Here is a 21,274-nt window from a genome sequence, read left to right as displayed (position 1 = left end):
ATATTTCATCACCCTTTATTTCCGCAATTTATGTTTTAGTATTTCAAATTCCAGCCTTATATTTAGCATTTAACTCACTTTGTTCCTTGGTTATTCATTTGTGTTCCTCAATTTTGACCTGCAGTTTTTGCATTTATTTCATTTTAACCCATATTATATTATACATGTTTATGTACGTAATATGTATGTGTCCATCTTAAAATCGACTTGACTAAAAAATTTTCAAGTTAAGTTCGAGTTCTAAAATACAACTTGTCAACTCGAATAACTTAAAAGAAATTTATTTGACTCGATTGAATACTCACCACATCTCTAATTTTTTCCTATATATATATTAATTTTATTAAGAAAAAAACAAAAAAAATCATAAAATATATATATTTTTAATACATTCATTTAAAAGTATGGTAAAATATACAAATGGTCCCCGATTATATAGTGTTGTTTTATTGAGTTTTTGATTATTAAAAATTATAAAATAGTACCTCAATTATATGATATTGTTTTGTTGAGTCATCGACTATTAAAAGTTACAAAATGATAACCTAATTATTCATTTATTACAAACTCATCATTTTTGTTATAACCTAATTATTCATTTATTACAAACTCATCATTTTTGTTAATAAAATTGACGACCGTCTGAGTTGAAAATTAACATGATGATCGGGATATAATAAAATCATATTTTAAGGATGTTTACTGGCACTGTTATTGCTTTGGAACACTTGTTTGATAACATAATGTTTCAAACACTGACTCGACGACATAATATAAATCGAGAGTTGATCCACAAAATACATATCAAACGATTTTCAGATCATATTTTATCATATCCCAACTGAACATGTTAATGTTCAGATTAGACTACCACCAACTTTAACAGAAAAAGGATGAGTTTGGAAGATATGAATAGTCAGGTGACTATTTTGTAACTTTTAATTATCAAGAGACTCAACAAAGTAACGTCTTATAGTTAAGAAATCATTTTATAATTTTTAATAATTGAGAGACTCAAAAAGTAATATCTTATAATCAGGAGATCATTTGTGTACTTTACCTTTAAAGTAAATAATTACATTGGGTATATAGCTGTAGTCCATGTGATTCGGGTCCTATTAAAGCCCAAAAACAAAAACACATATGCCCAAAATTGGTCCGAATGTGAACCCAAGAAACAAAGAACTCTAGGTCTCTAGCCGTCGGAAGGAGAAAAAAAGGACGATAGTTGGACCAAGGACGAGAACATCATCGGATAGACTTAGAAAATCGATGTCGGAAGACACCATCGACGGACCTTAAATTAAATTTATGTCATTATTTGATTTACCAAGCTGGGCCACGTAAGATATCCATCTCCTTTACTTTTGAAAATGATTGTATGGTTCCATTATTTTTACCCAACAAAATGATAGCGTGATTACTTTTGGTACACACAAATTGTTTGAAAGAGACATTTCCCAATCCTTTTTCTTCCATAACTAAACTGTCTCGTCTTCTCTCCGATTTTTCATCTCCTTCATGAATCAGACCCACCAAGGTTAGCTATTTTTCCCCTGTGTAATTCTATACAATTCGATCTGGGTTTTCTGTTTGCATGCTGGGATTTGTAATTCTTTTTGGAATATTTTTAAACGCTTCGAAAATTATAAATTTATTGGCTTGTTCTTTTTCATCTGGATATTGATAATTTCATTTGAACTTTGTTCCTGGGCTTTTGTGTAAGATATATTATATATGATTTGGTTTCTATTTGATCAGTTAATTAATGTGTTTTTCATGCATTTGTCTCTTAGGAACGTTTTGAAATGCTTTGAAGAATCTAAATTACTGTACTTTTCTCCCCACATCTGCATCGATGATTTCAATTGAGTTTTGCTCCTGGCCTGTTGTAGAGTAGTTTGATTATGTAAAATTATTTTTATTTTTCTTTAATTTCCATTCTGCATGTTACTTGATGAATTATTTTCATGATATTTTTATATACATATGTATGCACATTCTTTTGTGGTCCTAAACATGTAATGTTCATGCGTGTACGTGTTTTCCTCCTCTTGCTGTTTTTTGTGATTTTTTTAATGTAGTATAAATTGATTGTATCCTTTGATCTTTTTGTCATTGATTTAAGGTTTCAGCATCTTGATTTGAAGTGAAGCTTCTGGATTTGTTTGATTAGAAGGAGCTTACTTTCAATACAGTGCCTTTTATTTGATTAGCATCATGTCGATGGGAACTATGGAGACAGTTGGACACGTTTTTTCTGGGGCTGCACCTCAGTTTTTAAGTAGTGATCTGTTTTCTAGCAATTTGGATTCAGTATTTTACTCTAGATGCCATATTAAGTCTGCGGAGAAAAAGGGCCCAAGGTATTTGCGGTCCTTGAAGTGTTCAAGTATGTCGGGATGTCAAATAGGAAGCTATAGGTGTAAGCGACTAGGTGGTGGTTTATATAGGGATACAGCAATTGACAGATTGAAGCTTCTTAGTTGCAAATGCCAGCAGGCTGAAAGTGTGGGTGGAATAGATACAGATGAAGGAAATGCTGCGTGGTTTGTGGATAGTGCAAAGAAATTTAATCTTAATGGTTCAATAAACTCGCAAAACAATCTGGAGTTCGAGGATATTGAGAAATTGAAGAGGGAAAACAAAGTCTCAATGTCAAATGATAAAACTGGAACAGGGACAAGCACCTTTGCGGCAGCTAGTGTAGATTCTATCGAGGAAGAAGCGTGGGAGTTACTGCGTGCTTCCATGGTTTATTATTGTGGAAGTCCTGTAGGAACTATTGCTGCCAATGATCCCACATGTTCCAATGTGTTGAATTACGACCAAGTCTTTATTCGCGACTTCATACCTTCTGGTATTGCTTTTCTGTTAAAAGGAGAGTATGAAATTGTTCGGAACTTCATACTTCACACACTTCAGTTACAGGTAATTTCATATCCACTAGTATGATTATTGTATTGACAATTTCTGATGGTAATTTTACTTTTTGGTGTATCTTTCGATGTATTGATAAATTATTTCTTCACTTCTGATTCCTTTACAAGGACAACTGAGTGCCTTTGTGTGTTTACTTAGGATCAAAGCAAAAATTGTCCTAGCAAGTTTGGGTCAGTCTGCCAACACCATTATATGGCGACTGTTTCTTCTTTAAGTTGATTCTCTTTAAGTTTGATGATTATTTTTCATTATTAAATTTCATGATGATTAATTCATTTGTGATTCACTTTTCTTTCTTACTGCCTAATCATTTCCGGTATATATCTATAAGTGGTTCACATATTCCTAAAGCTTTGTTTCCTTGCTGGTTACACCCATAGTAGAAAGCAGGTACTTCTCTACTTAGCACTACTAGGTGAAATAGATTTGCCAATTGACTTTTCCTATAGATAAAGAAATGTCTGGTGACATAAGCACTTCGATGCTGCTTCTGCCGTTGAGGTTATTTACCTCTTATCTTCCTATATTAAGTTAGTATTCAATAGCAACGGAGGGTATAGAAATAGCTAAAGTGAGTATAAATATGGATTTAAACATGTTGATATCTATGATCATGTAATCTTTTAATTGATAGCATGATCAGTATCATTAAAGGATTCAGCTCTAATGGTCTTGCTTTTATTATGGTCAATATTATGTCAAAATTTGGTTCATGTAGCAAAATGAACTCTTCTTTTAAGTGGCCGTGGATGAGAACAATTAAAAATGTAATTCCACATGTGTAAACTTCTTGTGTTGGAACCACTGTGACAACTCATATATGCAATAATATCAAATTGAGATGTGGGATAGGTTCCCTCTTCATCTGTGTACGTGCGGTTCTCGACATGCATCTGGATCTATATGCATTCGACAAATTTGTGTGTAAAGTTGTTTGAATTTGTGTCCTACTAATATATAAACTCCTTGGTTTTTTCCTTATATTTTTTAATTTATTGAATACTTGCTCGTAGTAGAGTTGGGAAAAAACAATGGACTGTCATAGCCCTGGTCAGGGACTGATGCCTGCAAGTTTTAAAGTGCGCACAGTTCCTCTTGATGGTGATGATTCAGCAACAGAGGAAGTATTGGATCCCGATTTCGGAGAGGCAGCTATTGGCCGTGTTGCACCTGTTGATTCTGGTAAAAAATTAAAAAAGTCTAGAAAGAGTTTCTATTTTATATTTCATTCATTGGAATGCTTTGCTACAATGAACAACCTCTTTCAATTGAAGGATTGTGGTGGATTATATTATTACGAGCATATGGCAAATGTTCGGGCGACCTTTCAGTTCAGGAGAGAGTTGATATCCAAACCGGAATCAAGATGATTCTGCGGCTGTGCCTTGCTGATGGTTTTGATATGTTTCCTACATTGTTGGTTACTGATGGTTCTTGTATGATAGATCGCCGCATGGGAATTCATGGACACCCTCTGGAAATTCAGGTAAATGAAAAATAAGTTCTAGAACAACTTTGCCTTTTGGCACTTGGTTTTTTCTTTATAAAAGTTCCTATGGGATAAAATATAAAAACACTATAGTTGGAAAGTTGCATTTATTTTATTTCAAGAAAATGTCCTTCAAAATTTGTTCCGAGAATTGCCATAAATACCTGGCTTCCCTTTGATTTTTGTCGCAAGTTGGTTGAGTTTACGGATAGTGTGTTTACTTTGATGTGCATGGATTGGTGACATTTAGAATAAAAAATTTACATTCTTTGTATGCATGAGGAGTTTAAATCAGTGTGAAAATGAACCTGATATTCAGATGATTTTGCATTCCTGTAGTCACTTTTCTATTCAGCATTGTTATGTGCACGTGAAATGCTTACTCTGGAGGATGGATCAGCTGATCTTCTTCGAGCATTGAATAACCGTCTGGTTGCTCTGTCATTTCATATCCGAGAATATTACTGGATTGATATGAGAAAGCTTAATGAGATTTACCGTTACAAGACTGAAGAGTATTCATATGACGCCGTTAATAAGTTCAATATTTATCCTGATCAAATCTCTCCTTGGTTGGTGGAATGGATGCCTAATAAAGGAGGTTACCTGATTGGGAACTTACAACCAGCTCATATGGATTTTCGATTCTTTTCTCTTGGAAATTTGTGGGCTGTTGTAAGTGGTCTTGCAACAACCACTCAGTCGCATGCAATATTGGATTTTATTGAAGCTAAATGGACGGATTTGGTGGCAGAAATGCCATTTAAGATCTGTTACCCAGCCCTTGAAGGTCAGGAGTGGCAGATTATTACAGGCTGTGATCCGAAGAACACGTAACATATTTCCCTTAAGTATAATAATTTTCTTATTTTTTATCGGCATCAGCATTTTAATTGCATATTTGTTTAATGCAGGCCTTGGTCTTACCACAATGGTGGTTCCTGGCCGACTCTACTCTGGCAGGTTAGTAATGGTGGCATTCATTTAATTTCTCTAAATTTCATTGTTAACATCCGGTTCTTAGGTTTGCATTCAAGGTCTCGAAATTTTGAGGGTTTTCAGGCTTCCCTATGTAATTGTAGATGACCATCGAAATTATAGATATTTCTATATATCAGGAAAATTGTTGATGCTGTGTATATTTGGTCGAACCGTGGCTCAATTTGTAGATACCAGTCTGGCTGACGTTTAGCTGTAGGTATTGTTGCATTATTTATTATGTTTAGAATATTTATAGCTAATATTAAAAGATATTATATCGAAGAAAGATGGTTGTTTTGGGTGTAAGCTTTGCAATCAATGGATGAAACTCTGATACTCAAATCCCATCATACAGTTCGCAGTTGCATGCGTGAAGATGAATAGACCTGAGATTGCTGCAAAAGCTGTTTCAGTTGCTGAGAAACGGTTATCCAGGGACAAATGGCCCGAGTACTATGATACTAAAAAAGCAAGGTTCATCGGAAAACAATCGAGACTGTTCCAAACCTGGTCTATTGCAGGATATCTTGTGGCAAAACTTATACTCGCGGACCCGAGTGCAGCGAAGATTTTGACAACCGAAGAGGATTCCGAGCTCGTCAATGCCTTCTCCTGTATGATCACCGGTAACCCGAGAAGAAAACGCGGTCCAAAGAGTTCCATAAAGACGTACATTGTGTGAGGTAACCGAGTTGTGTGCCTAATTGATTTATGGTTACATTTTCATCTTCTCTAATGGCCATAATTTGGAATTGGCTGTTGAAGCTAAATAGGTGGTGCAACCACCAGATTCATGTACCCGAATACTTCGGTAAAGATCGTTTCTCTGACTTAGGGTAATAGTTGTTATACTTCTATGGACAATCGATTCATTTGTCGAGCTGTCGTATTAGTGTATATGTACTGAATCTCTGTCAAAGACTTGATTGTAAATCATAAGAGCATTACACATATGGAGTTGTTCTTCATGACTATGACACTGATGTTTTTGGATGTTGAAATTTGAGACAATGGATGGTAGTATTAGAGTAATATGCAATATCCTGTTGACTGATGGATGGTAGTATTAACACGCGAGATGTTGGCCTGGCCCGGTATAGAATCAGTTCAACCGGTAACAACTTGGACTAAATATTAAAATTTTAGAAAGGACTCAACTAAAAATATTAAAAAATATTTTTTTTGAAGAGACCAAACAAAAATAAAATAAAATATTGATTTTTTAATCGCAAGTGGATCTTATTTCTGTATATATTTTAAGCGAAGGCTTGTTAAGAATCAAGATTCAGTTATTTTTTTAACCACACTAAATTAATTAAAATTTCAAAAACCAATAAAAATTTAATTTTAAATGGAAAACATCCAAGTTAAATACAAATTAATCTAATTAAAAAACTTATAATAAATTTGCATTAGTTTAAAAAGTTACTAAACTAATCAAACTTTATTCGATTTAGTTAATAATTTTTTAAAAACAATTCAATTTACTTAATAATTAAAAAAATTAATTAATTTTATTTGACCTAATTCGGTTCGATGTAACATCTTATTCATGGCATCAGCCTCCAATTCAGAACAACAATCTGGAAGCAACCAAAACGAATATAAAGCTGATAACTTTATGAAAGAACAAACTTAAAAACATAGGTTAAAAGCGTATTTGAAGACCACATCTTTAAAGAACAAGTTTTATGGTTGTTAACTAATCTTCATGATTAATATAAACTACAGTTCAGTTTATTGGACATGATTAAGAGTTAGAATTCAACTATATCTGAACTGAAAATAAGTTTCCATTTTAAATTTAGTAGATAAAAATCAATTTAAAATAAAATATTTTTTATATTTTATATAAAAAACGAATCCAGCCAAAATCAAATATGGGCATATAAAATTTCACGAATCAAACGACTTCGATGGTAAAGTAATTTTTATTATTTCCTAAAGTCTCGGATTCGGACACTAAAAATATCAAAGGTGTGAACGATTCAATATCAAACGATAGAGGGTTATTTATAAACATGGGCCAGATGAAGATGGTGGAACACGTGTTCATAACATAACGGTTATAGAAGGGGTTCTTGCAATTCACGCGTCACTGCAGCAAAGGCTGTTTCACAGTAAAACAGGCAAGAGGAGGGAAGAACAAATGGCGGCAAAAGAAAACCATCCGAGAAATATAGAAAGAAAATTCAAAACCTAAAAAAGGCAAGAAAAAGATAAATAATGGTTATTATTATTATTATTATCTGGAATCTGCACCTCCACTGGTCCACCTATTATTTCCTTTTCTGTGTAACCGTTTTTATGATATCAATGAAGGTTGTTGATATTCAGTCTTTTTTTATTCAGCCTTTTTTCTGGTATATGTTTCGAGGTTGTTCTCGATCAAATTTTTGTTGTTTTTGCCCTAAATCATCTGGCAATCCTTATTTGTTGAGATATTGGAGGAAATTAATAGTCTATGGTTCATTTTGTTCCTATGATCTCTTAAACCTTGTTTAATGATTTGCTGTTTGGTTTCTGAGAAATTGGGAGCAAAGATAGAAGAAAGCGAACTGAAGGGTATAAATTCTAAGATTCCTTTTTATTTTTTTTCCTCAAATGTTCTAATATCTTTCAAATGTATCCATTTCGCCTTAAGATTAATCCATGTTTTGATGGTCAGAAAACGCACAAGAAAAAAAATGAAATGAAAGTACTTCTGAGTTTAATATCTAAGATAGCTTTTGCTTTTTTAATGTTGTATGATATACTGTAATGGGTTGAATACTGCTTTCGCTGCTGATAAATAGAGGAAATTTGTAGATGAAGTAAATTGTTAAATCTAATATCCCAAGTACTTTTGTGATATTCTCTGTGTTTGTCGATTGTTTGTTAAACAAATGTTCGAATTGATATTTATGTTGAATCTTTCATTTACGATTTTAACTTATTTAATATGTGCTTCTTGTGCGATTTTTGGACAATTGCTTTGATGGATAAGAATTTATGCATACGTGCATGCGAGATGCGTCGTATCAACTTTTGTTATCGCCGATGCATTCAATGATTGTGTGTATATATAAGGCTTTGCTGAAGTCCAGTAGAGGTATTTGCAATCATTGTAGGAGTTATACTTGGTGGTCACAAGTTGCTTTTGATTTTTGTTAGCTTTCAGAAAATATTTTTGCTGATGAAAAAGTCTTATGAATTCAAGAGTAGATTTATTATGTTTTGTTACTTGAAAATAAGTTTGCATGCACGAGTCAAGTGAATCGAAGTTTATACCCTGCTTTTCGTTTGATGCTCATATAAAGGGTTAGGAACTTAGGATAACTGTTGAGCAACAATGCTTTAACTGCAGTTTGAATTAGGCTAAGCAACAATGATGATATAGAAATTGACAAAACTTCATTATGTGTGCGTATATATAATATTACTTTTAGTTTGTTGTTTTCGAGTGTACTTATATTTGCACGCAAAGTTGCTTGATTTTCTTTAATCTTTGACCATCATTTCAATTTTAATGCAGAGAAGCTGCTTGAAGACGGCGTTGTATATGGCATTCAAGCTCTATGAGGTAATGAACTAATTACAAGTTCTCAACTCTTAAGCAAGCTTTTGCGTATTAGCTTTTAATCTTGAACTTTAAGTTCCTGAAAATTTTCCTTGTGTCGAATGTCAATAGGGAAAAAAGCTAGAAAAATGAGAACGTTTCAACCTTTCTGGCAAACTTTAATTCTTAAAACCTGTGAGTACACATATGATTGTCAGAGCCATCGGTATCATATTTGGTTATCATTTTAGTTTTATAAGCATCATGTGATTGTTCGAGCCAGCATTAACCTACGTGGATATCGTTTTAGTTGTTGTTTAGTTGGAGAAGGTGATTATATGTTGATGGAATTGGTTTAAGGTGATTATATGTTGATGGAATTGGTTTATTCTTCTGGATACATCAATAAAGTAGCAATTATTGTCTTCTGGATACAACAATGAAGAAATTAAGAGATAAGAAAGCTTTTTATGCCTTAGGTTCACCAGTATATGACATTTACTATAATTTTACCATATTATAAGCACAAGGTATTTCAAGGCTTGTTGAAATATTAACCATTTGAAGGGTTAATTCTTGTTTTCTATTTTAGTATCGATATGTAATGCTTATGTATTGGCATGAAAACAACATGAAAATTAATATGAACATGATATAATACATGATTGTCAAAATTTATATAACACTAAGTCCAACATGTCAAATACTTCAAAAGCATGCAACATCTGAAATACAATTATGACATGAAAAATAACATGACACTACACGTGGCATAGATACACAAGTTGCCATGTCTTGAATGTATTATGGATTGGAGCATTAGTAGGAAGAATTATTTCTGGCTATTTATTGAAAAATGGCTCTCTTTAGAGCATGAATTAATATAACAATCACAGTTTTGATAAATTGACAGACTACATTAATCCCACTTACCATGGGTTAAAAATTTCACTAATAAAAGTTCTTTTTTCTGTGCTAACATGGATGGATGCATCTCATGTTATAGAGAAAGAACAGTTGTGTACAACAATATGTTAGTAAAAAAATTTCTTCTCTGCTACTCTGCAAATTTTTCTCTGCTAACTGGTTGGCTATTGTAGTTACCTTTATGGATTGGCACTAGCTTGTACCTCTTGGTAACAATCATCTCCGTATGATGGCTGGTTCATTTCTTGTTTTCAGTCTTCATCTTGGGCAGCTTGCTCGCAGGAAAGTGCAACCTGGCCATAAGGGGCCGGGGTGCTCTTGTTTTTTGGTCAAATCCCCTTACACAAACAAACCCTGCAAATTATGTCAGTTAAAAGGATCATGGGTGAAAGCATGATAAATCTTCAATACTTGCATAATCATCATCCATCCTAGTTCTTAAAAGTGTGAAATGTTTTTCAACTGAATCTCCTTGCGTATTAATTGCAATGCTTCTGGAAGGACTTTGAACTAGGAATGTTTTACAATAGCTGTATTCTTCAATGCATAACTTTTTTTTGGTGTTCAAAATGTTAAAAAAAATACAAAACCTGGTTTTCTAGTTGGAAATATTTTGGTTAGTGTGTGTTGTAATAAATAAACAAATTTCCCCCCATTTCTATATGTGTGTCTAATGAGAAGCTGATGTTTGTTGCATGCATATATGATAAATAATGAAAATTAAGATTTCATACCTTTCCAAAAGCAGTACTGAATTCCCTCAGTTGAAAGTCCTACTAGACAAAGATTAGTTCTGTAAGTAACCTTTTTCCTTTATTACTGATCTGCGACAACAATCTTAATGTTCAAAAGCTTGGTGGGTAGTTTCTTACCTTTGAATATTGATGACACAGATGTTCCAAAGTATACCGTTCGTCTCGGTAAATTCCAGATCCATCCCCTTGGAACGTCGATTGGGTCAAGGCTTGATTCATGATCTGCAAAGACCTGTGTGGTAATAACAGATTAATCTTATAAGCATCTAATTGTTAAATAAATTATATGTTCTAGGGATGTATGAATCAATAAAAAGTTGGTTCCTGAATACTGAAAGATATTCTATATTTTGTCTAGGATATAGTTCTATGTTTTGGTTTCCTGGATCCTACTTTACCCCTTTATTCTAACTTCTGAGTCTTCTAAGAATCAGAATTGTCGATAGCTTGAACAAGATTACCTCATTAACTTGAAAATACGTCCCATTTAGGGGAAAGCTTCCTCTCATTGCAGTTCTACAAGGTATCTGTGCAAATTGTGACGCTAATATTAGTTAGGAATCTTGGAGGTATTTGAGTATTTTGCTTCCATAACATTTATATACATGTAAATCTTTCTCACCAAGATGGTTCCTCGGACTGTCTCAGCATTAGTTTCTCTTACGCTATTGCAAGCAAAGCAGGTCTTCTCACTGCACAATCTTCCTCGTTCCTGGGATCCACAACTTTGTTCTGTTGGTTGAAATGAGTGTGCAGTTTCTCCTATTAAATGAATGTTTAGAGAAGCACAACTAATTATTTTGTAGTTCAAATGATCTCTTTCACTGACACTATTCAATGTGTAGTTTTAACTCTAACTATGATGCCATATCTTTTTAACACAATGGCTATCTATGGTGTGATCTTAACATTGTATGCTATTTACAGAAGTATTTTATAAATGGCATGAGTAGCTTTGTGCTTATCTCTCAGCCTGCTTTATATAGATTGACATTCTGAGTTTTGTTCTTACCCGGTGTCCATATAGCTAGAAGATAGGGGCTAGGATCATCAGGTTCCCGCTTTTTCATCTATAATATTGTAAAGAAGGAAATTAGAATAGTATGTTATGCATTGAAGTCTCAAAATTTCAATGAACTTACGAATAACTTACCTGTGTCAAGAGAGGATGCGTATCTGGAAGCTCATATCTGCATCATTGCAGCTATTTATCAGAATGTGATGTATTTTCTTGCTCATGGTAGATACTATAAATTACTGATTAATTGTCATCAAAACTCTGTGGTCTAAATATTTTTCCCTCTATACCCTCAAGTCTATTTTTTAAAGCAATTTCCAAGTGTGGCCGTAGTCCAATTTTTAGATCTGAAAGTTAGGTTGCCTGAGCACTTTTTATCTAGAGTGTATTCCACTGGTACATTGGTTGGGTTAATGTAGCCTTTTTGACCATTATATTAACAGGTTTATCCATGATCATAGGTTGGTATTTGGTACTTCGGTTACATAATGATGAGAGAAATATCCACTTACACATAGTGTTCTGTTCGTAGCCTGCTCACATTCTTCAGTTTTGGAGTAGAGATAGAAGCAGCTTCAGGATTCAAAGCTACTAAAGCCTTTGACAAGTCTCCTTCTTGGAGTTCCATATTCTCCTGCATGTAATGCTGTAGGTTTGCTGTAAACTCTTCCATGTTCAGTTTTATTGTGGGAATTTCATCAGGATCCTCATAGAATGCATCTTCAATATCGCTCTGTGTTACTTCTGTGTGCTCTAGTTCTGGTGTTGCCGGCTCTTCAATGATAGGTTCACTGTTGCCACCATTAGACCCTACTTTAAGCAAGTTATGCACAGGTGGAGGTAATGGAATTTGATTCACGGCTCCCATAAGATTTCCCTCCGGCATCATTGGAGCACTAGGACTTGCTATACTTTTCTCTTCAGGCCCTGGTAGTGCGAGCCTTGCACTGCATGGAAGAAAGTTGACACAAGCGTGAAACATAGTGTTCAAGCTTTCAGAGGCCAAGGTAGGTGACTTTAAGAGTATCTGAACTTTTTTTTTTTTACCTTTTTCATTAATTCCTTCTAAGTTGTCTTCTTTTGTTCTGAAGGTGAATGTGTTGCTTTTTACAAAGATTTGAAGCTATGTACACTTATTTTTTTTATGACTTCCTTGAAAGCTTGTTGGCACCTCACTTTGTGTTTTTTTTTATGTACACTTATTTTAAACATAGTGGAAAGAAGCATCTACACTATTGGGAATCTCATAGGTTTAAGACAGATCCTTTTTGATTAATAGTGAACTATCTTTGACTCCCCTTATGTTTAAGACAATTAATATTTTCCACATCAATTGGATGCCTATGACACAATTCAGGGCCATGTTAATTATCTGTGATTTTAGATCTCAGTAGATGTCTTTTGGAATGACTTTGTGAATACCAAATTAAATAGTAAATTTACAGCAGTTATTTTACTTGGATGCTCTAAGATCTATATTGCTTTAAGTAACGAAGATAAATGTTGAATCATGAATGCCAATAGAAGTTGAAGCTACTTGCTTGGCATGTTTTCAGACTGATGAGCAAATATATATACAGGCTCATGTAGACAACAAAAGTAAAACATCAGTAAATGATTATTAATCAGTAACTGAGCAAAGAAAACTTTAAAGACTTAGATTCTGATATTAATGCTTCTGTCTGGAAATTCAGATGCATGCTGATGAGCGGTACCTATTTCTAGCTTACTGAGTTATCATGATATTATAAAGACAAGATGGCAATAGGTTGGACACTAACCTTGCAAATGCACTTGCAAAGTGCCTGCACTCCCCTCTCATTGGACATGCATTGCAATTTGGTTTACTCTTTGTGCAGAAAACCTACATAACATGTTAGTGCATGAACATACTGATGCTCTTAAAGGCCTTCAAAATATGATTCTAATTTCTGAAGCATTGATGTAAAATTTAACCTAATGGAATACCTTTCCAAATGTAATCATTTGATAATGTAGTTCATACCTGTACCAATAGTGCATAAATCAGTAATTTTTTTATGAATAGACATTTATCTAAAGATGGGTTATGAGGTTACAATGTTGTCTGATCAAGTCTGCATAATCTTGGCCACAGATATTTTTGAATCGACTCTAGTATTGGGTACCTAAGACGAACATGTTAGCATCTGTGAGCAATGAAGCAATGCGGGAAAAAAATGAGGTTGGCTACTTAAATATCTAATACTCACAATTCTAGGAGATGCAGCTGTAGTGATTCGGGCAGCGGTTGTAGAGGAACCCATCCTAGCCGAACTGCTATTCGTCCAACATTTGTGTCAACCTTCAGAAAATGTAAATGTTGGAAACTATATGAGTGGTTTTGATGATCTTGTCAAACTAGAATTGTAAGTAAAGTCGAGTCTTACTGGAAAAGCAAGATGGTGAAGGGTTAAAAGCCGAACACACTCCACACTTTTCAGCCCCAATCCCCATATGCTTAAAAGATAATCCCTGCAGCATAAGCAATTTTAAGATGCATTGAACGTTAACATCAGAGATGCAGGAGATCAGTGATTATTCAATCTGGATTAGTTGATGCCATGAAGATTTTTGTTTTTTATAAAGATGATAACTATAATGTTGAAGAATTAACGGTGAACTTTGAGATGGCTTACTTTGCTTTACCAGGTGGAACATCTCTTAGCCACTCCAGATCAATTCTTTTATGCTCTCTAACCAGCCGGTCCAAGAAGTCCTGCAAAATTTTCAAGTGCTTCTGAATATGAAGTAAAGGTTTCGCAATAAATACTACTGGAGCTGCTCCTAGCTAAGATCAGTTCCTTAGAAACTGAATTCATTTTACATGCCTTGATTCGTTCTGCCAACATGTTGTTCATCCCTCTTTCTTTGATGGTGTTAGAAATGTCATCAACACTAGCTTTTCTCATTGCTTCGTAATCCATGGAATCCATAGTATCTTTGCTTCTTTCTTTTTCTAAACCATTGGCTTGCACCTGCTTCCTTAACTGGTCCCAGTCAGTTGCATTATTTTTCTCTTCCTGAGCCTTTCTTCTCTTGGGCTTTAAGCTGCTGTTTTCTCCATGCTGATTTTCAGAAGAATGCATTAGTTCCTTTGCATCAGATTGAACCTCTCTGCTTTCTATAGCTTTTCCCTTAGCCAAATCAGTCATTCTTTCAACATCAGTCCTTTCTGTGAGTTTGACGGCCTCTGCAGCAGACAGTGAGGTACTTTTAAGCATCTTAGTGAATACATCAGTGGTTGGAGGCATTGTGACTGATGCACTTTCTGATTGGAAGGTCTTCTTCCCCTTTTCTTGATGATTGTTGCAAAGCTGATTACTTTTAGTATGAACTTCTTGTTGGTGCACCATGTGCTCACCTGATAAGGTACTGAAGGCTGTTGTGGCCGTATTTTGATTTACTGGTTGTCCATTGTGTTGGACTGTGATTTTACCTCCACTATGATAAGGTAGTTTTGGCTTGTTGAACCCAATACCAGTTGAATCCCAGGAAGACATGCACTCTTCACTGAAAGGTTCAAGGCCCTCTTCTTGCCATGTTTCAGACTCCAAAGTTATGTGTAGTGGATGGCTACTCACTCCAAACGCTTTTTCTAGTTGACTTCTAAAATAGCTATCTTGATTGAATGAGGAAGACCATTTGAGATTTTCTGTTCTTTCCAATCTTGGTGCCTGCCCCTCTTCTGTAACTTCTGATTGTTTATATTTTAATCCCTCATGAAACAGTGAGCTCCTATTTGCGAAATAGTAAAATTCCTCAAATGAGGCACTGTTTTCTATCTGGTCAGGAGTTGAACCATGAATGTTGCGTAGCTTGCATCTCATACTAGGATCTTCTGTTTCTGAGTAGGTTCTGAATCCTCTGTTTGCTTGAATAACTGAGGACTCAAAAGAACCTTGTGATGATAGCACTTCTTCCTCCAAGCTCAGACCATACGTTCCAGTGAAGCTTGTTCTCTTTACACCTAAATACTCACTGTTTCTCAGGTAATCTGTTGACCTGTAGGGAGTCATGGAGCTTTGGCTGTCAAGTTGACAACTGAATGGCATTTCATGCCATTTGATGGTTTCACCTGGATTCAATTCACGGACTTCTGGTTCTTCGATTAGTATTTTTACCCCATCTGCATTGCAGTCTGTCTTTCTTGATGACTTCAAAGGAAACTTTGCTGCCAGAGACATGAAGGCAGAGCTGCACGGAGGAAGGTGGGAAGAAATTATTTGTACTTTCAGTTTTCATGTTTATTTGTACCAGTATGATCACAGTAACTTACCTTGAAAGGTGGTCTGAAACATTTTGGGTTAGGAAGACTCCTATTACAGAATCTACCACAGATCCCTTCCATATTGAGAAGCGCCTATCTCCTGCAAGGTTTCATCACACTTTGGTCAGCACACATGCTGCAATCTACAAGACTCAAGTAAGCGGTTGAATATTCAGGTAATTTTTATTGATGTAATTTGTTGCATATGTGCTAGGTTCTAAAATCTGAATTCTGTTAACTCTGGTTAACAGGAAGGAGAATGTTAGTCTGAAGCTTTAGTATAAATATTTAATATTCTATTATCAGTTCAATTATTTGAAGTGCTTATCTATTTTGGCTGGAACTGCAATTTTTTAGATTGATAGGACTTAGGGGGTGGGGGACATATTTCTTCCCCCAAACCGTTTCTCTCCAAGAAAGCATTTATTATTAACTTTTGATTTGCATTCTTCTCAAGCTAGTACTTGTCTTAAAGATGGTAGAAAAGTCTGTGTCAACTATATGGACTCGCCATGAAGTAATTTTAAGTGATAGAAAAAAAAATCCAGTAGTTTTAGAGCAGTGAATATTATGCTGGCTTGGCAATTTGGTACTACATATGGCTGGTATTTTTTATATCATGTATTTTTTTCCTCAGGCAATTATATCTTGTTTATGTGGGCATACCAGTGTTTCTTATGCTTCTACTCTACAAAAACATTCTTAATGGTTTTTATTCTGTAATTATATGATCAGAAGGTTCAGGGTGACATATTAATCTCGAAAGCAGATGCAGAAGTCTTTGTACTATTGAATATTGGGACCAAACATGTAACAGGCTGTACCTTGTACAAGATGCATCCGTGCTATAAATGAATCAACTCTTCCGCGAAAAACTCTCCTTTCTTCTTCCCACCATTTTTCCTTATCCTTCTCAGTGTCCCCAATGTCTTCTCCCTCTTTCCCCATCAACAAATTCCATACCCTATTTGTCTCTGGATCAAGGACCACTCTAGGTCGTACTTTTCTTTTTTTGATCAACTCAAACCCCTCATATGGGACAACTGTTCCAGCTCCGTTGTATACAACAAGTGCATTTTGTACTCCTACTTTGGGCTTGTTGTTCCTTTCTTCGAGAGTGAGACCCCTGAATCTATTTATCATCTCCTCTACTGAATTGAGAGATTCCTGTTTTGCTGATGGCCCTGCATATTTTACTAAGAACAGTTGACTTAGTGATGATGCGCAGAACATTTTACCAAGAACAGTTGATGAAAGGGTAAAGATTTGTTAGTACCTCTTGCTTTTATGGATTTCTGTTGGTTCTCATTCACTTCTTCCTTTTCTTGCAGCATCTTTCCAGTTCTGGATGGAACTATTCTAGATAGACCAGGCTCTCTTTTCTTCTTTACTGAAACATTGGTATGGGATCTTTTGCCGGCGAATCCAAATTGAGGTGTTGGGACCTTTTCAGGGGTAGTTGGTAGAAGAAGATTCCGGTTCTTGATTATGGCTACGTTTTGGACCAAAGCTAACGCATTTGTTTTTCCTACCTTTTCCATGCCTGAATGCAGTTGGGAAAAAGTATTTTGCTTTGAAGAAGTTACACCTCTAGCCATAGAGTTAACATACCTGCCTCTTGTAAGTTCAATGAACTCACCACTTTTTCTGCTGTCTACGTTATCACTTTGAAATTGGGGGTTAGATATTCCACAATCTCTCAGTGATGTAAATTGTTCTACATTAACGCCATCTGTGCCTTTTGTTTGAAGTAGTCCTGCAGCAAGTGACATTGGGCACTGCATTCTACAAATATATGCATGGGTTTCATCCTCAACCAGCTTTCTTTTTGAAGCCTGTAGAAAAGGTGTCCCATTACCGCTTCCATTCATGTAACCTTCGTCCTCTTCAAATATGCCTTGGGATAGCAATGAACTCATTGAACCTGCTCCGCTAAATTGTCCCCACTCAATGGCATGATAGTGATCTCTCTTGGATCCCCTACCTTCATTAGAGTTGGACAAAACTGCTGCTACTGATTGAGGTTGTCTCTTGAACATGAGTTCCTTGGTCCCATCAATATTTTCCCAGTTGCTTCTCCTTTGTGAAACAAATTGAAAGGCTTGTTGTGTGGAACTGTACTCATTTCTGTAGCTTTTCCGGCTGAAATCAGCATTGTACATGTTTACGTTCCTTGTCATGGCATTTATTTTTTCCATCGTCTCCTTTGCTTGAAGTTGAGAGGCAGTAGCAGCTGTTATACTTGGCAGGGACATGTAGTCAGCTGGCATCATTTTCTTCAAGAAAACAGGGTCACTACATTCACCTTGTAGTTGCTGGTTTTCCACTGCCAATCCACTCTGTTGAGTAGTCTGTGTACTGAGTTTTGTTCTAAACCCACTGTATCCCACATCAGGAAACCCCAGGGCTGGGGATTCAAAGGACTTACTTCCCTCTAACGTCACTTGGTGATTAAATATATCAGCCGGACTTCCATTTCCAGTGTTTTCAAAGTCAAAATTCAATACTCTTCTGCAGGATCTTTGAGCAGGCACGGGACAAGGATCAGTCTCCTCCATACGATCTACTTGTTGAGTTGCTTGAGCACTAGGATCAGAGCCTCTTGTACAATCTCCTTGTAAAATCATTGATTCTTTCTGGTTGCTCTGGTGCATGTGCTTCCCTGTTGCAGTTGTCCCAGTACCACGAGCAGATTTGTTTGCTGGATCTATTGGTTCATTGGCTGATTCTTTCAGGCTTCTCTTCCATACATGCTTCCACTTCTCCGGAGTTCCAGCGGTTGAGCTTGACTCCTTTGTTGAATCTGCATGTTCAGTTGCTGATTCCGCGAGGCCTTTTTTGCGTACATACTTCCTCTTCCCATTTTGGTTGTCTTTGGAGTTAACGTTAGCAGCGGCTGACTTCGGAGTACTTTTGGGTTTTCCTTCCACAATTACCTTGGGTCTGTGTTTTCTTCGTTTAGGTGGTTTTTGCTGAGGCGTCTTATTCAGATCTATGCCTAGGGCACTTCCCCTTTCAGAGTCCTTTTCCTCCATCGGAGCAGAAATGACAGCAGATGAGGAATCAACAACGTTATTTAAGAGCTCACAGTTCTTTTGAGAAACTCCATTTTCATTACACGCAATTAAATTTTCCTGCTTTTCCTTCTCACAATTTGAACATTCATCTGATGCTGAAGTTGGTGCTGCGGAGATCTGCTTGTTCTCCATCTTCTCAGTTTGATTTAGTGCTGCTAACATGGATTGAAATGAGGTGGTGAAACAAGAAGCTGCGCCGACTTCTGTCCTTTGTGAGTTTAAATTGCACTCTGGCATTGAAGGTATCGGAAATTCATCTGTAAGAAAGTTACCTTTAATAAACAAACACATTAAAGACGAGAATGACGCAATTTGTTTGAACCAATGTTGTTGACATGTTTTCCGTCTTCCAGGGCATTGTAACGGGCTGCACTAGTTCATAAATTTGCTCAACTCTAGTAACCTTATAAATAATGAGAATCTGCAATAATTTCTGGGCTGCACTAGTTTATAAAGTTGCTCAACTCTAGTAGCTTTATATATAATGACACTCTACAATAATGAGAAATTTCTAATTTCTGAATGAAGTTCTGAAAAGTTATCCGATGCATGATAATTGTTAACTATATCCGTTACATACAAACTACTATAGTTGAAGTATAGTAAAATGAATTGCCATGACATTTACATTTACATTTCTTTGCCAAAATGTTTGTTTCTGGAAAATAAGGACATTCAAATGTAATCTTAGTTGCACAATTTTCATTCTTTAGACAGGTTTACAACTTACATTGTGGCATCTTGAGGAAGCTGTTGATATTTGTCATGAAGCCTGAACTCGAAGATTGATGTGAACTAGAATGTCTCCAGTTATCTTCTCGAGAATGCAAATTTGAAATTGGTGCTGTGTTCCCGTTGCCTATGCTTGCAGAGGCGAAACCAGTTGTGGCATTTCCGTTTGCCAGAAGATTTTCCCAGGTACGATTATTCCATTCTGTGCTTCCAGTTTGAAGAACCTGTCTATAAGAACCTGCAATGTTATTGATCATTCTGTTATTCTTTGCCAAATTTAGACTGCCAAAATGTTGATCCTGGTTGAAATTGTGAGAAACTCCATTGTAGGTTAGGATATCTTGAACATATCCCGTAGGTAATCCAGCAATTTCCTGCCAATTTTCTTTTCTAAACTGGTTCCCATGCACATTTACCTGGATTGGATTCGATCTCGGGGGGATTGGCTTTTGTGGGGTTACTGGTATCCAAGAACCCATAAACTGGAATTCTTTTCCTTGTGGAATTGAAAATTCTTCAAAATTCATCTCGGATTCTAATGCAAAATCCAGCAATCAGCTCTTTCTTCCAGTTCTTCCTATTCTTACCCCCAAAAAAAATACCTTGCTTCAAACAAGTACCAATTCCTGAAAGTTTCCCAGGAAAATTCCAATATTCTCAGGGAAAAAATCCTACCATATTGCTTCAACTTATTCTCCCAAATCACCAAATCTCCTAACTAACATCCTCGACATTAAAAAACCCCCAAGAAAAACCTGAAGAAAATTAAAAGAAAAAAAGAAAGAAAAACAAACAAACAAAAAATTCTCAGGTAGAAAATCAGTGTATCAAATCAACATCTGAGATAAAAGGCAACCATACCATTTCTGTCAACAAAAATAAGGAAAGTATGAATAAAAAATAGAAACCAGATAAAGCAAAAAAGTCATGTAATTTAATTCCTGTAAACACAACAGTTGTATTATTCAGAGAATTAAATGAAGATTTGTTAACAAAAAGATACTGCAAATATCTCCAAAGATTCGTGGTGATGGTAATTAAAGATATAACAGCTGAATCGAGTTTACACCAATGTACATGATCCAAGTTAAAACAATAAATCAATGTCAAAAAATATCATATACTATATATTTATATGTTTAGCTGATCTCACCGATTTGTTGTTCTGGGTCAGCTTTGTTTTCAGAGAATAGTCAATGCCGGAAAAATCAGTACTTTCATTGCATGTTATGAGAGAAGAAAAGAGAAAAAAACAAATTAAGTGAAAGAAAACATAATTTATAATACATGAAAATAAACTACTACTTTGGGCACTTTCTTTTGGTGCTTTAGAAAGTGGGCACTCCCTTTTGGTGTTTTAGAAAATTCCCTTTCAGTAAAGAATGAAATTAATTTGTATTTGTATTTAAATCTATCAAATTTTAAAAATAAAGAATTATTTTTTAAAATGATAAAAAAAATAAAGAACTAGTTAATTTGTAATTGTATTTAAATTTAGTTTAAAATTGTATTAAAAATTTATTAGA

At 35.3% G+C, this 21,274-nt stretch overlaps 2 protein-coding genes across 3 annotated transcripts; one reads left to right on the top strand and one right to left on the bottom strand.

The window, feature by feature from the left end:
* Nucleotides 1–1,439: 1,439 nt before the first annotated feature.
* On the top strand, nucleotides 1,440–6,364 carry LOC120134354 (neutral/alkaline invertase 3, chloroplastic-like). Of its 2 annotated transcripts, none has more exons than XM_039150791.1 (7): nucleotides 1,440–1,540; nucleotides 2,129–2,931; nucleotides 3,960–4,125; nucleotides 4,218–4,429; nucleotides 4,772–5,265; nucleotides 5,347–5,395; nucleotides 5,769–6,364. In XM_039150791.1, the coding sequence occupies exons 2-7, from the start codon at nucleotides 2,221–2,223 to the stop codon at nucleotides 6,093–6,095; spliced, it is 1,959 nt and encodes a 652-aa protein (XP_039006722.1). In that variant the 5' UTR covers nucleotides 1,440–1,540; nucleotides 2,129–2,220; the 3' UTR covers nucleotides 6,096–6,364. The 2 variants fall into 2 exon arrangements, with proteins under 2 accessions (XP_039006722.1, XP_039006728.1); XM_039150797.1 differs by lacking the exon at nucleotides 5,769–6,364 and adding an exon at nucleotides 5,515–5,577.
* Nucleotides 6,365–9,774: 3,410 nt separating this feature from the next.
* Nucleotides 9,775–20,487, bottom strand: LOC120134345 (transcriptional activator DEMETER-like). The gene is made up of 19 exons (XM_039150779.1): nucleotides 19,747–20,487; nucleotides 17,216–19,273; nucleotides 16,764–17,123; nucleotides 15,949–16,039; nucleotides 14,501–15,866; nucleotides 14,309–14,388; nucleotides 14,060–14,144; nucleotides 13,883–13,974; nucleotides 13,730–13,798; nucleotides 13,620–13,656; nucleotides 13,433–13,515; nucleotides 12,164–12,598; nucleotides 11,787–11,823; nucleotides 11,646–11,703; nucleotides 11,256–11,395; nucleotides 11,095–11,160; nucleotides 10,751–10,865; nucleotides 10,613–10,651; nucleotides 9,775–10,232 (listed from the first exon to the last, which is right to left on the bottom strand). The coding sequence occupies exons 1-19, from the start codon at nucleotides 20,273–20,275 to the stop codon at nucleotides 10,117–10,119; spliced, it is 5,856 nt and encodes a 1,951-aa protein (XP_039006710.1). The 5' UTR covers nucleotides 20,276–20,487; the 3' UTR covers nucleotides 9,775–10,116.
* Nucleotides 20,488–21,274: the final 787 nt, after the last annotated feature.

The sequence above is a fragment of the Hibiscus syriacus genome, unplaced genomic scaffold (assembly GCF_006381635.1).
Source record: "Hibiscus syriacus cultivar Baekdansim isolate YM2019G1 unplaced genomic scaffold, ASM638163v2 tig00001802_pilon, whole genome shotgun sequence".
NCBI lineage: Eukaryota > Viridiplantae > Streptophyta > Magnoliopsida > Malvales > Malvaceae > Hibiscus > Hibiscus syriacus.
Note: the sequence above shows the minus strand (reverse complement) of the source record. Positions and strands in the feature narration are given on the sequence as shown.